Genomic DNA, 12,556 nt, shown 5'->3' with positions numbered 1-12,556 from the left:
TCCTAGTCGTCGTTCGTAGACTGCGTGTGCGACACGTCTTAGTTGTTGACAATAAATGTCAACAGCGATGGTTCCATCTCGGGAAATCAATTGGTAGTTCACCACACCGTGGTTGTTCCACCAGATGCATGAAGTCTCTTGAGGATTCGCGTAAGTTTTTGTATGGGGAGTTGCTACTTAGTGATCAACCATTCCTTTCTTTTCCTTAAGTTAGGTAACGATTCAGGATAAAGATGGTCGGTGTCGTTCACGAGCCAGTTGATGACGAGCAAGCAGAGATGCACAGATGGTCATCCGCTGATCTTAGTGAAAGGGCATGCGGTACCCATACATCCGGTTTTTGGACCTTCGCCATTGTATGAAAATGTCGCACGAGAGTAAAATGATCACAGTTCATCACATTTGTCACTTTCGAGTACATACATTAGATTAGATTTACTTTCATTCCAATTGATCCGTAGTGAGGAGGTCCTCCACGATGTAGAACATGTCAGAAAAACAAGATGACAAATATTTACAACTCAAACAAATAAGCTAATGTACCCTTCCACAGGTCACAGGTGGAATGATCGTCATTTTGTAATGAAGACTATATGAAAGGATCATTTTACAGATACTAATGCACTGAATTTAAAATAAAGTTTATTTATTTATTTATAAGGTCATAAACGTGTAATACAACTCCTATAATACTTATTTACAATGAACACATTACTGCACTGAAATTGTATATACACAAATCAGTTGGTTCTACTGAGAAATTCATCAATGGAGTAGGAGTTGGCCACCAATAAATCCTTTAGGCTTCTCTTAAACTGAATTTCATTGGTTGTTAAGCTTTTTACGCCTGCTGGCAAGTTATTGAAAATGTGTGTTCCCGAATAATGCACACCTTTTTGTACAAGACTAAGTGACTTTAAATCCTTGTGAAGATTATTCTTATTTCTAGTATTGATTGCATGAATTGAGCTGTTGGTTTGAAAAAGTGATATATTTTTAATGACAAATTTCATTAAAGAATATATATATTGGGAAGCAGTAGTTAGTATCCTTAGTCCCCTAAAGAGGCTTCTGCAGGATGTTCTTGAGTTCACACCACACACAACTCTTACTGCACGTTTTTGTGGCCGGAAAACTTTAGCTTGGCTTGATGAATTACCCCAAAAAATAATCCCGTATGACATTATGGAATGAAAGTAAGCATGTTATGCCAGCTTTTTCATTTTTATATCCCCTATGTCTGACACAATTCGCATTGCAAATAGAGATTTGTTAAGACGCATCAGCAGTTCTGTGGTGTGATTTTTCTAGTTGAATTTATTATCAAGCTGTAATTCCAAGAATTTAACACCGTCCACTTCTTCTATCTGCTTGTAATCGTATGTTAGGCATATACTCGTGGGACACCTCTTACGTGTAGCATGACGTGTATCCAGTAGACTTGGAGCATGGTGGATTAATACGTTAAAATGATCTTCATCAAACCCCGAAGGTCTTCCTGACGTGGGGGAGTCACCAATGTCAAAAGATCCTCCTTAAAACGAGAAAACTATTTTCTTGCCATGCTCTGTCTAAAGGCATTATCCCCATACAAGGCGCAAATGTTTCTGGCTGCCTCCGCTGCTGTCACTCCTGTATTGAATTCAAACAGAGTAAGATGTCGGAAATGTTCCGATTTCTCCTCTTGACACTCCATTTTGTAGCGTCCGCAGCTTCACTCACTATATTCAAATGACAATATGTTAACACTGATAGCGACAGTGAACTACAAATAAAAAATGACAATCGATAAATAAACCCGTAGCAACGGGGATACCAACATGGAAAACAAAAACGCTACGAACGTATGCACGAACCCAATAAATCGTAGCTAACTTGTTAAAGGTGTTAGCCATTAGATTTGCATGTAATATTTTAAGTTTTTCGGCCAGTATATCTTACTGAAACGTGTACTTGCAGCATACAAGTCTTTGGTTGTTACTAAATGGCTTACGTTGAAACCGTTTGCAGCGTTCGCCGGTGCCACAAAACCAGTCATTTATGGGCTCATGCATGTCGTGTAAGGCTGGGAAGGAAGCATATGCATACACCACCTCTCCGGCGGCGCACAGGTTCCAGTCCTACTGCACTATGGACGACGTGCTACCCATCGCGGAAACCAAGGTAAGAGCTGCAAACAAAGCTAAGAGAACACACTGGCTCGTCTGTGTTAAAGGGGACTCTGGCGGCTTTCAGAGATTAACATTTTTAAGAAGTTTACACACGTAGCTGAGCGCATTCATCGTCCATCATAGCCACATAACTTTATTTGCCTTTGGAAAAGGGACACCTCTACCATGAAACCTAAATTCCTTCTGTAAATTACAAAAAATTACGAAAACAGCAATAAGTTCCGAACAGTAGAGTACCTGACAGATAAAGTAGGTATGCTATTACCGTAACAGTACTGCACAGAACCACCATTGCCAAACAGTTTACTTTAATTCCCTCCACCCGCTTTCCAATTTCAGTGGCGAATTGTAACAAGGTAGAAAGATCGTCGACACGTGTCTGATGTGTGTTGCAGGAGGAGATGTGTTTCGTGACTCGTATTTTACGTGAGTCTCCTAAATTTGTAAAAGTAAAATTCTCCTTGATGGTGTGACGGCTCCCACTGGTGTTTGCGGAGTATTTTTGTGAAGTGTTCGTCTTGCATCTTCTCTTTCGTATCTGGTAATCCAAAGTGGTTATAGCTCTAAGTCTGCCTCCGTAGCTGAGTGGTCAGCACGGCGGGCTGCCATGTGGAGGAACCGGCTGTTACTGGGTGCACTTAGCTTCGTGATGCCAATTGAGGAGTTGGTTGACCGACTCCACGGTCTGTAAAGTGTGAAAAACGGTCGGGAGAGCGGCGTACTGACCATATGCACCTTCATATTGCATATGCATGATGGCTGCAAGCCGGAGGATGACACGGCGGTCGTTGCACATCCCTAGGAGCCTTTACAGCCTGGCGAGGACCTCGTTAAGAGTCCCAGATAATTCAGTACCAGTCATGGGTCAGTCATGCTTTGTTAGATTTCTTTACATAAAATCTCGATGTCTTATCTGCTTTCTCTACTGCTAGAGTTGGTAGTCGTTCCACTATAAACTACACTGGGCAGATACTCCTTCATACACGCACTGATGAACCAAAGCATTATGACCACCTGCTAAGTAGCTTGCTGGTCCACCTCTGTAACACAATACAGCAACTATTGTGCTTGGTATGGACTCTGAAAGTCCTTCGTTCATTTGTGCTCACGAAGCTCGTGCCCCATAGTATTCCAGATACACCTAAGGAAAAAAAGCACCATAAACGAACGATCTCAATGCCCATAAACCTCCATACATTCTCAATTGAGGAGAGATCCCGTGACCTCGCTGTCCAAGGTAGGCTTTGACACGCACGAAGACAAGCAGTAGAAGCTTTGGCCGTGTACGGGTGGGCATTATCTTGCTAAAATGTAAGCCCAGGATGGCGTCTCCAGTTACTTCTTCAGCCTGGAGTCTCAGTGATTGGAGTAGAAGAGTCTTCAGTGATGAGTCCCGCTTTGAATTGAGCCCCGATGATCAGCGAAGACCTGCCTGGAGACGCCCCGGACAGTGGTGGGAGACCAACCTGTCTGTCACCCGCCATACAGCACAAAAAACAAATGTGATGGTCTGAGGTGCCACTTTTTTTTTAGTGGGACCATTGCAGCACAGCGGTACGTCGACGATATTCTACGCTACGTTTTGTTGCCGTTCATGGCAAGCCATCTTGGCTTACATTTCAGCAAGATAATTCCCGCCCGCCCACTGCGAAAGTTTCTGGTGTTTGGCTTCGTGTTTGCCAAGCCCTACCTAGGCCAGCATGGTCGGCGGATCTCTCCCAAGCTGAGAACGTTTGGAGCATTATGGGCAGTGCCCTCCAACCAGCTCGAGATTCTAACTATCCAACTCACCCATTGGACAGAATTTGGCTCGATATGCCTGAGGAGGACATCCAACAACTCTATCAATCAATACCAAGTCGAAAACTGCTTGCGTAAGGGTCAGAGGAGGACCAACACGTTATAGACGTGCTCAATTTTGAAGCTCTTTCGCGTAAATAAATCATCCAATGTTTCTGAAAGTGTACTCATTTGTGTATCCCTAAATGTACATTACATCTACCGATTTCCGTCCCATTCGGATTTTCGCGATGTGCCTTTTTTCCTCTCTTAGAGTGTATTTTCCATCGGGTTAAGGTGAGGCGAATTTGTTGGCAAAGACGTCAATGTGAGGTCACTATCCTGCTTCTCAAACCACTGTAGCACTACTCTGGCATTGTGACGGGGACAGTTATTGTGCTAGAAGATACCAATGACGTCGGCAAACATGGAAGGATTCAGCTGGTCCACAATATTGTTCATGTAGTCCATAGCTGCCATGGTGCCTTTTGTTACTACAACACTTTCGATGAAAGCGCAGGTGCCGGCCGTTGTGGCCGAGCTGTTCTAGGCGCTTCAGTCTGGAACCGCGCGACCGCTACGGTCGCAGGTTCGAATCCTGCCTCGGGCATGGATGTGTATGATGTCCTTAGGTTAGTTAGGTTTAAGTAGTTCTAAGTTCTAGGGGACTGACGACCTCAGATGTTAAGTCCCATAGTGCTCAGAGCCATTTGAACCATTTGAAAGCACAGGTGAGTATCCCACGTAGCATATTACCCCATCATCCTGCTTCCATGGAACGGTGCGTGTTTCTAGCTCCGGTTCGCCTGAACGACGGTGTATCTCCACACGACCACTGACAGGGTGCAACAAGGAACGTGATTAATCTTCCGAGCAGACAGGTTTCCATTGATCTACGCTCCAATCTCGGAGATCCAGTGCCCATTGAAATCGTAATTGACAGTGTCACTCAGTCAGCATGGGAACTCGTAGGACTATTCATCTGCGGAACCCCACATACAACAATGTGCATTGAACGGTGTACTCCAAAATACTTTGCCAACATTTGCGGCTTCGTACATGTTTTAAACAACCATTCGCCTAGATGACAGGTATCCAGACACGATCATCAACTTCGTGCTATAAGAAACGTGGTTCATCCGACCAGGTGACACGTATTCACTGCAAGAGTCCAGTGTCCGTGATCACGTGTCCGTAGCAATCGTAACTAACAATATGTTTGGTTCGAAAATGGTTCAAATGGCTCTGAGCACTATGGGACTTAACATCTATGGTCATCAGTCCCCTAGAACTTAGAACTACTTAAACCTAACTAACCTAAGGACATCACACACATCCACGCCCGAGGCAGGATTCGAACCTGCGACCGTAGCAGTCGCGCGATTCCAGACTGAAGCGTCTAGAACCGCTAGACCACCGCGGCCGGCTGTTTGGTTCAACGTGAAAACACGTACGGGTCGCCTACTGCAGAGTCGGATGTTCAGCAATGTGCGCTGAAAGGTACGCAGCTAAACGCTTCCAACTGCACCAGCGTTGTGCTCTGCCGTCAAATTTGCAACAAATTGCCGACTACCCTGTTTTACAGAGCGGGAAGCTTTCGACATCGTCTTTCTGCAAAGAGGCGAGGAAATTCAACCGCTTGTCACGTACTCAGGATTTCATTGTCGTTCGACAGCTTTCCATAGGTGTACACGACAGTATCACGCGGACAGCCGACCAGCTTCGTTGATTCCGAAATGTCGGTTTTTGGGCGCCTGGCCGAAACAATCTGACCTTTGTCCAAGTCGCTTATATCAGTGGTTTCTCTTGTCATCGCTAGAATCATTCCCCATTCTCTCTGCTCTGCTTATACACCGAGGTGACAAAATTGAAGGGATAGCGGTATGCATATATACAGATGTCGCTAGTATCGTAGACATTGTATAAAAGGACAGTGGATTGGCGGAGCTGCCATTTGTACTCAGATGATTCATGTGGAAAGCTTTTCCGACGTGAATATGGCGGCACGACGGGACTTGACTTCGAACGCGGAATGGTAGTTGGAGCTAGAAGCATGGGACATTCCGTTTCGGAAATCTTTAGGGAATTCATCATTTCTAGACGCACGGTGTCAAGAGTATGCCGAGAATACTCAATTTCAGGCATTTCACCGCGGACAACGCAATGGCCGACGGCCTTAACGGCTGAGAGCAGCATCGTTAATATAGACTTGTCACTGCTAACAGACAGTCGACGCTCCGTGAAATAACAGCAGAAATCAACGTTTGACTTACGACGAACGTATCCTTTAAGACAGTGCGGCGAAATTTGGCGTTAAGGGGAGGTTTACTATCATTTGGTTAAAAAACGATTTTTTAAAAAAACATGCATTTTCGGATCCATATAAGTGTTTAGAATCCACCCTGAAACGGTTTTTCCGAATACGGAACGGAAATGTTTGTTATTCGCGGTTGAACAAAAAATGCACCTGCCTGAAATCGGCGTTTTTCACGCAACAGTTTTTTCTTTTATAGGACGAGTTATTGTACCGGTGCATGGGAGGAAACACACAAAATTCAAATGAAAGTTTGAACGTGTGTGTTTGGAAGTTAGCCCCCAAGCATTTGCATTCTGGTGCGAAGACTGTGGAGATTGCGACTTTCCTGGCAGTGAGCGGCTTCAGCGAAGGGTATTCAGCAATTCTGAAGATCATGGACAACAATGGACGTCACCCTGGGACACTATTCGACGCAGTTCGCCAAGCATTCAGACAACTACCGGATTCAAGCGGCCAAAAACAGCTTGTCACCGGCCGTACGAGCGGCTCTGGAGCAGCGCAGGATGGCCCAGATCGAGCAGAACGCCCTCTATGAGTAAGAGGAAGGACTAGTTTATGGACCCGGAATAGCAGATTGAACGTACGTTGCAAAATGTTGCATTTATATGTAGTCAAAACTTCAAACGCGTTTTTCTCGAAATGACTTTTTTTGTATCGCGCGGTATGGTAACTTCAAATCTACTGAACCGATTGGCATTATTCTTTGTTTCCGACGAAGCTAACTAAATTGTCTAGGAGTTGTACCATGATCCATCAACTATAAATATTTTTACTAAACCGACGAAGTCGAAAATCGATGAAAAAGTCCTATCTTTTTCAAATGGCCGCCATTTTGTTTCCTATGGTCCAAATATCTTAAGCGAGGTACAACTCCTAAAGAATCTTATACACTTCGCTAACGTCAACTTAATTTTGATTTCAGACGAGCCGGCTGACCTGTGACGTACCGCGCGTGGAGGTCCACATCGAAATTTTGTTTCGTTCCGACGGCACTTCCGTCTTTGCTTTTCGACATTTCCTGTCGAAAAAATTCCATGTTGTAGAGGAAATATCAATAAACAATTTGACCAAATTTGACATTGATATCTGTAACACATCCCTAAAAAAAATCCTCAAAGAAAATGCTTTTTTCGGGCCAGAGATAGCAAAGCTCCCCTTAATGGGATATGGCAGCAGACGACCCACGCGAGTGCCCTTGCTCACAGCACGACATCGCCTGCAGGGCATCTCCTCTATTCGTGACCATATGGGTTGGACCCTAGATGACAGGAAAACCGTGGCCTCGTCAGATGAGTTCCGGTTACAGTTTGTAGGAGACCCTACGAAGCCACGGACCCAAGTTGTCAACAAGGCACTGTGTAAGCTGGCAGTGGCTCCATAGTAGTGTGGACTGTGTTTACTTGGAATTGACTGGATCCTGGATATGTACGTCTACTTGGAGACCATTTGCAACCATTCGTGGACTTCATGTTCCCAAACAACGGTGGAATTGTCACCAGGCAACAACTGTTCGCGAATGGTTTGATCAACATTCTGAACTGTTCGAGGGAATGATATGGCCACCCACATCTCCTGACGTGAATCCTATTGGACATTTACGGGACTTCATCGAGAGGCCAGTTCGCGCACAAAATCCTGCACCGGCAACGCTTTCGCAGTTATGGACGGCTATAGAGACTGCGTGGCTCAGTATTTCTGCAGGGGACTTCCATCGACTTGCTGAGTCCATGCCACGTGGAGTTGCTGCTTTACGCCGAGCAAAAAGGAGGTCCGAAACGATATTAGGGGGTATCCCACGACGTTTGTCACCGCATTGTATATTTCCTAACCGCGACACGCGTCTTCAACGCCACTAGGCGGCATTCTGTCTCACAATGTTGTCGTCCATCAGTATATACGCTGCTGTGAATTATTCCGATGACTGACTGTCGATCATCTTTCTAACAAAGTTAAGGTCTTTTTCGTGTACTTACATACGTTATTTTGGATACATTTATGTTTAGGGACCATCGTCAAATGTTCTTCCAGCATCTCGTAACCACTTACTAACGATACGAACCCATCGCACACGCACACAACTGCGTCATCTGCTAACAGCCTGACGGCTGTTATCTGTCGTGTAATGTAAGTTGTATGCAGGATGGCTTCTCGAAGTGAACGGAAAAGGAAGGTAGGTACAGGAAATGCTGAAATCGAAAGGTGATGTAGCATGTTTCACGCAAACCAATATTTGCGGAGCTGTGAATTTTAAAATTTTCCCGGCGAATTGACTGTTCAAACAAATTTCGGGCTTGCAGACGGTCGTCGTTCAATACTTCGCACGATATTTCAACTGGGCACCTGCTAGTCATCTTCAGGTGAGCCGTCGCAGACTGGCGAAAACGTCCTCCGTTCGATTTTCGACTTCGTCAGCCTAGTAAAAACATTTATAGTTGATGGATCGGAATAAAAGTGGTACAACTCCTAGACAATTTAGTTAGCTTCTTCGGAAACAAAGAATAATGCCAATCGGTTCAGTAGATTTGAAGTTACCATACCGCGCGATACAAAAAAAGTCATTTCGAGAAAAACGCGTTTGAAGTTTTGACTACATATAAATGCAACATTATGCGACGTACGTTCAATCTGCTATTCCGGGTCCACAAATTTTCGACGCATGCGCAGAGTAGTTACAGTACTCTATATATTGTGGAACGGAGGACGTTTTCGCCAGTCTGCGACGGCTCACCTGAAGATGACTGGCAGGTGCCCAGTTGAAATATCGTGCAAAGTATTGAATGACGACCGGCTGCAAGCCCGAAATTTGTTTGAACATTTGCGGAGCTTTCCATACTCTCATGTAGCTCACAAGCAACAAATCGAAAGAACATTAACTAATTCATGAGTAAAATGGGCGATATTATAATCATTTCATGGAGCTTTCACAAGCTCCCATGTAGTCGCGAACAAAATATTGATTCAGAAAGTGTACAATAGATATCCTTTATGTCCGTCTATGATCACACAATCTGTTAGTCCTTAGCTTGCCAGTTTCGGTCAGCGATGACCATCTTCTGATCCGCAGCAAAACATGGAAGAACTAAAACGACTAATGGACAGTCTACGTCTTAATAAAATATGCCGTAATTACTTGTGCATAACATGTGCCTAAAATACGACGAGGCATACCTGCTTTAAAACATGTCCTAATATCGTGAAGTCATATTGGCATCGCAAAAACTGGTTAGCATCGTTGTACATATTAACAATATTACAGCAATCTGCGGTTGTTTGCTAATGATGCTGTGGAATACGGGAAGGTGTCGGAGGTGAGTGTAGGAGGATACAAGATAACGTAGACAAAATGTCTACTGTAGTTGGGGTGATGAGTGGCAACTAGCACTAAATGTAGAAAAATTGGAGTTAATGCGGATGAATAGCAAACGAACCCGTAATGTTCGTACCAGGGTTAGTAGTGTCCTTTTTGACACATCGTTTAAATATCTGGGCTTAACTTTGCAGAGCGATATGATATGGAACGAGCATGTGAGGACTGTGGCAGGGAAGGTGAATGGTCGACTTCGGTTCATTGGGAGAATTTTTGGGAAAGCGTGCTCCATATGTACAGATGAGACTGCATGTAGGACACTATTGCGACATATTCTTGAGCATTGCTGGAGTGTTTGGGATCTGCAGGAGGTTGGATTAAAGGAAGACATAGAAGCAGTTAAGAGGCGGGCTGCTAGAGTTGTTACTGGTAGCTTCGAACAACATGTCTTTCATAGACTGAACTGGGAATCCCTGAAGGGAAGGCGAGGTTTATTTCGAGGAGCACTGTTGATAAAACTTAGAGAACAGGCATTTGAAGCTGACTGCAGAACGGCTGTACTGCCGCCAACATAAATTTCGCGTAAGGACCACGAAAATGAGAGACGAGAAATCAGGGATCAACCAGTGGCATACAGACAGTCGTTCCTCCCTCGTTCCGTTTGCGAGTGAAACAGGGAAGAAACTGACCAGTGGTGGCACAAAGTACACTCCGCCACACACCTTACGGTGGCTTGCGGAGTATAGATGTAGATGAAGATGACATATTTAACATATGGTGGTAGCTAGGCCACAGTGCCGGCCGAGTGGTCCTGTTAACAGCGCTACTGGTCATAACAAACAGAGGTACAAGGGTCTGCTTCGGCTAAACGAATCGTGTTCTTTGGAAACTGAAAAAAGTTTCAGTAGAGAACCGAACGGAAGAAGGTCGTAACATTGAACAGATCGCACTGCGTCTAACAGCTGCGTGGCGAGTCCCTTCAAGAGCCTGTGGCTTATGCATCCGCCACGTGTTGTCATCACGAACAAGGACGTCCGCGTGGGTACTTGATGTGTCACCCGCACGCGGCTTCCTTTCCTAGCTACACGCACTTTGTGAAGATAGTTCCTATAAACAAAACACCTTGGTGTTAATTTTTGACTAAACGTTGGCCAAGCGAAAAAAAAAAAGAAATTACCGTCTGCAAATTGCCTGTACTTTCTGCAGTTATCGTTTTCTCGCGCATGGAAGTGTGACCCTACTGTTTGTAGCTCCTGCCACACTACCACGAGGTAGAACACTTAGAAGATGCGACAAACCCACTAAAGAGACAGTCTACACTACACTTGTCCGTCCTCTGCTGGAGTATTGCTGCGCGGTGTGGGATCCTTACCAGGTAGGATTGACGGAGGACATCGAAAAAGTGCAAAGAAGGGCAGCTCGTTTCGTGTTATCGCGCAATGGGGATGAGAGTGTCACTGATACGAAACGCGAGTTGAGGTGACAGTCACTGAAACAAAGGCGGTTTTCATTGCGGCGAGATCTATCTACAAAATTTCAGTCACCAACTTTCTCTTCCGAATGCGAAAATATTTTGTTGACACCCACCTACGTAGGGAGAAATGGTCATCATAATAAAATAAGAGAAATCAGAGCTCGAACGTAAAGATTTAGGTGTTCCTTTTTCCCACTCGCCATTCGAGAGTGGAATGGTAGAGTAGTAGTATAAAAATAGTTCGATGAACCCTCTGCCAGGCACTTAAGTGTGAATTGCAGAGTAACAATGTAGATGTAATAATGGCCCTACTGAAGCCTCTACGTTAAGAACTGAATACTGAATTCTGTTTGCTAGGAAGTCGTCACTCTTATCGCCTGCCTTCTCTGTTATCCTCTACGAATGGATTGTATCTGCTGTGCGCCGCTGCGGAACTTACGGAAGTCGTTGTTTGATGATGACCAAAAAGTCGAAATTGGCCGACAACAAATTTGAAAACTGTACAGTCGTAAGAGAGAATGTTTTCATTTGAAAAACATATCGAGGCTGTTGGCACATGTGCAAACAAAATCATGTTATTTGTACACCAATTATTAATCACACATCAAAAAATCGTATCGTCACTTCACATATATTGACAGTTAACAATTGATGTATAAATTATATTTAGGCGCCCGATGATGGCAGTATCCTGCCGAAACACGCAGTGCCAATAAATATTGGCTAAAAGTGACTGAAACTGGAAAAAAACGTATCTTGTAAATAACACATTTGTTCTGTACGTGTCAGAAATGTCTCACTTTCTAAGTTTCGTTATTTTCCTAATCTTTTTCCACGATGCATCTAATATAGAGTAAAAAGATTCATAAAGAAATACGCCGGAAGTTTTTGACCATGTTGTGCTTCGTCTCCAAGACGAAACTTCGGAACAGTATTTTGCGAAAGGCTTTAGTGTTCTCGTCCTCGGTGACCCGTGTTGAAGTATTGGTAGGCATGCACGCTTCACGGATTCGCTGGAGAAGAGCAGCAGCGAAAGTGACATTTCAGTAGAGATCTGAGAGAAAGCAAACAGTGCGAGGATAACTCACGGCTTTCAGCAATCTTCTTGCTCGCAAATAACCGTGACAAATGACGTTGTATTGCTGTCGTATTTAACAACAGCTTTCTGCAGATGTAATACGTTCCGGACAAATAATCCGTCAATGTTTTCCGTTGTGTGTCGAGCGTTTTTCTTACCGCCTGTTTACTTGTTTTAATTTCCCCGCTGTTCATAATAACTGCTATAGTGAAATGTGATGCAATGACGTTTGTGCATTAATTCATCCACTAGCATCAGCACATTTCGCCTGGAACAAGCTGGAGAGTCGGTGATCCGTTGTACTTAACGAACATTAGTTCCGATGCCTTCTTGACGACAGAGACAGTCGTATCTTGTCCGTCGCCCGCAAGGGGGCTCTATCTTGGTGCTCCCAGCCGATATTGAAATTAGGTTGACTAGCTGTTCCAAT

At 44.4% G+C, this 12,556-nt stretch overlaps 1 protein-coding gene across 5 annotated transcripts in view; it reads left to right on the top strand.

Moving 5' to 3' along the window:
* LOC126250148 (uncharacterized) overlaps positions 1-12,556 on the top strand; it is a 637,275-nt gene that overhangs the window by 25,581 nt on the left and 599,138 nt on the right. For all 5 annotated transcript variants that reach the window (XM_049951536.1, XM_049951540.1, XM_049951537.1 and 2 more), the window contains one exon: positions 2,011-2,163. In XM_049951536.1, coding sequence (XP_049807493.1) covers positions 2,041-2,163 — 123 coding nt within the window. In that variant the 5' untranslated portion in view covers positions 2,011-2,040. The remainder of the gene's footprint in view (positions 1-2,010; positions 2,164-12,556) is intronic.

Source organism: Schistocerca nitens, chromosome 1 (assembly GCF_023898315.1).
Source record: "Schistocerca nitens isolate TAMUIC-IGC-003100 chromosome 1, iqSchNite1.1, whole genome shotgun sequence".
Taxonomy (NCBI): domain Eukaryota; kingdom Metazoa; phylum Arthropoda; class Insecta; order Orthoptera; family Acrididae; genus Schistocerca; species Schistocerca nitens.
This window is presented reverse-complemented; position numbering and strand designations above follow the sequence as displayed.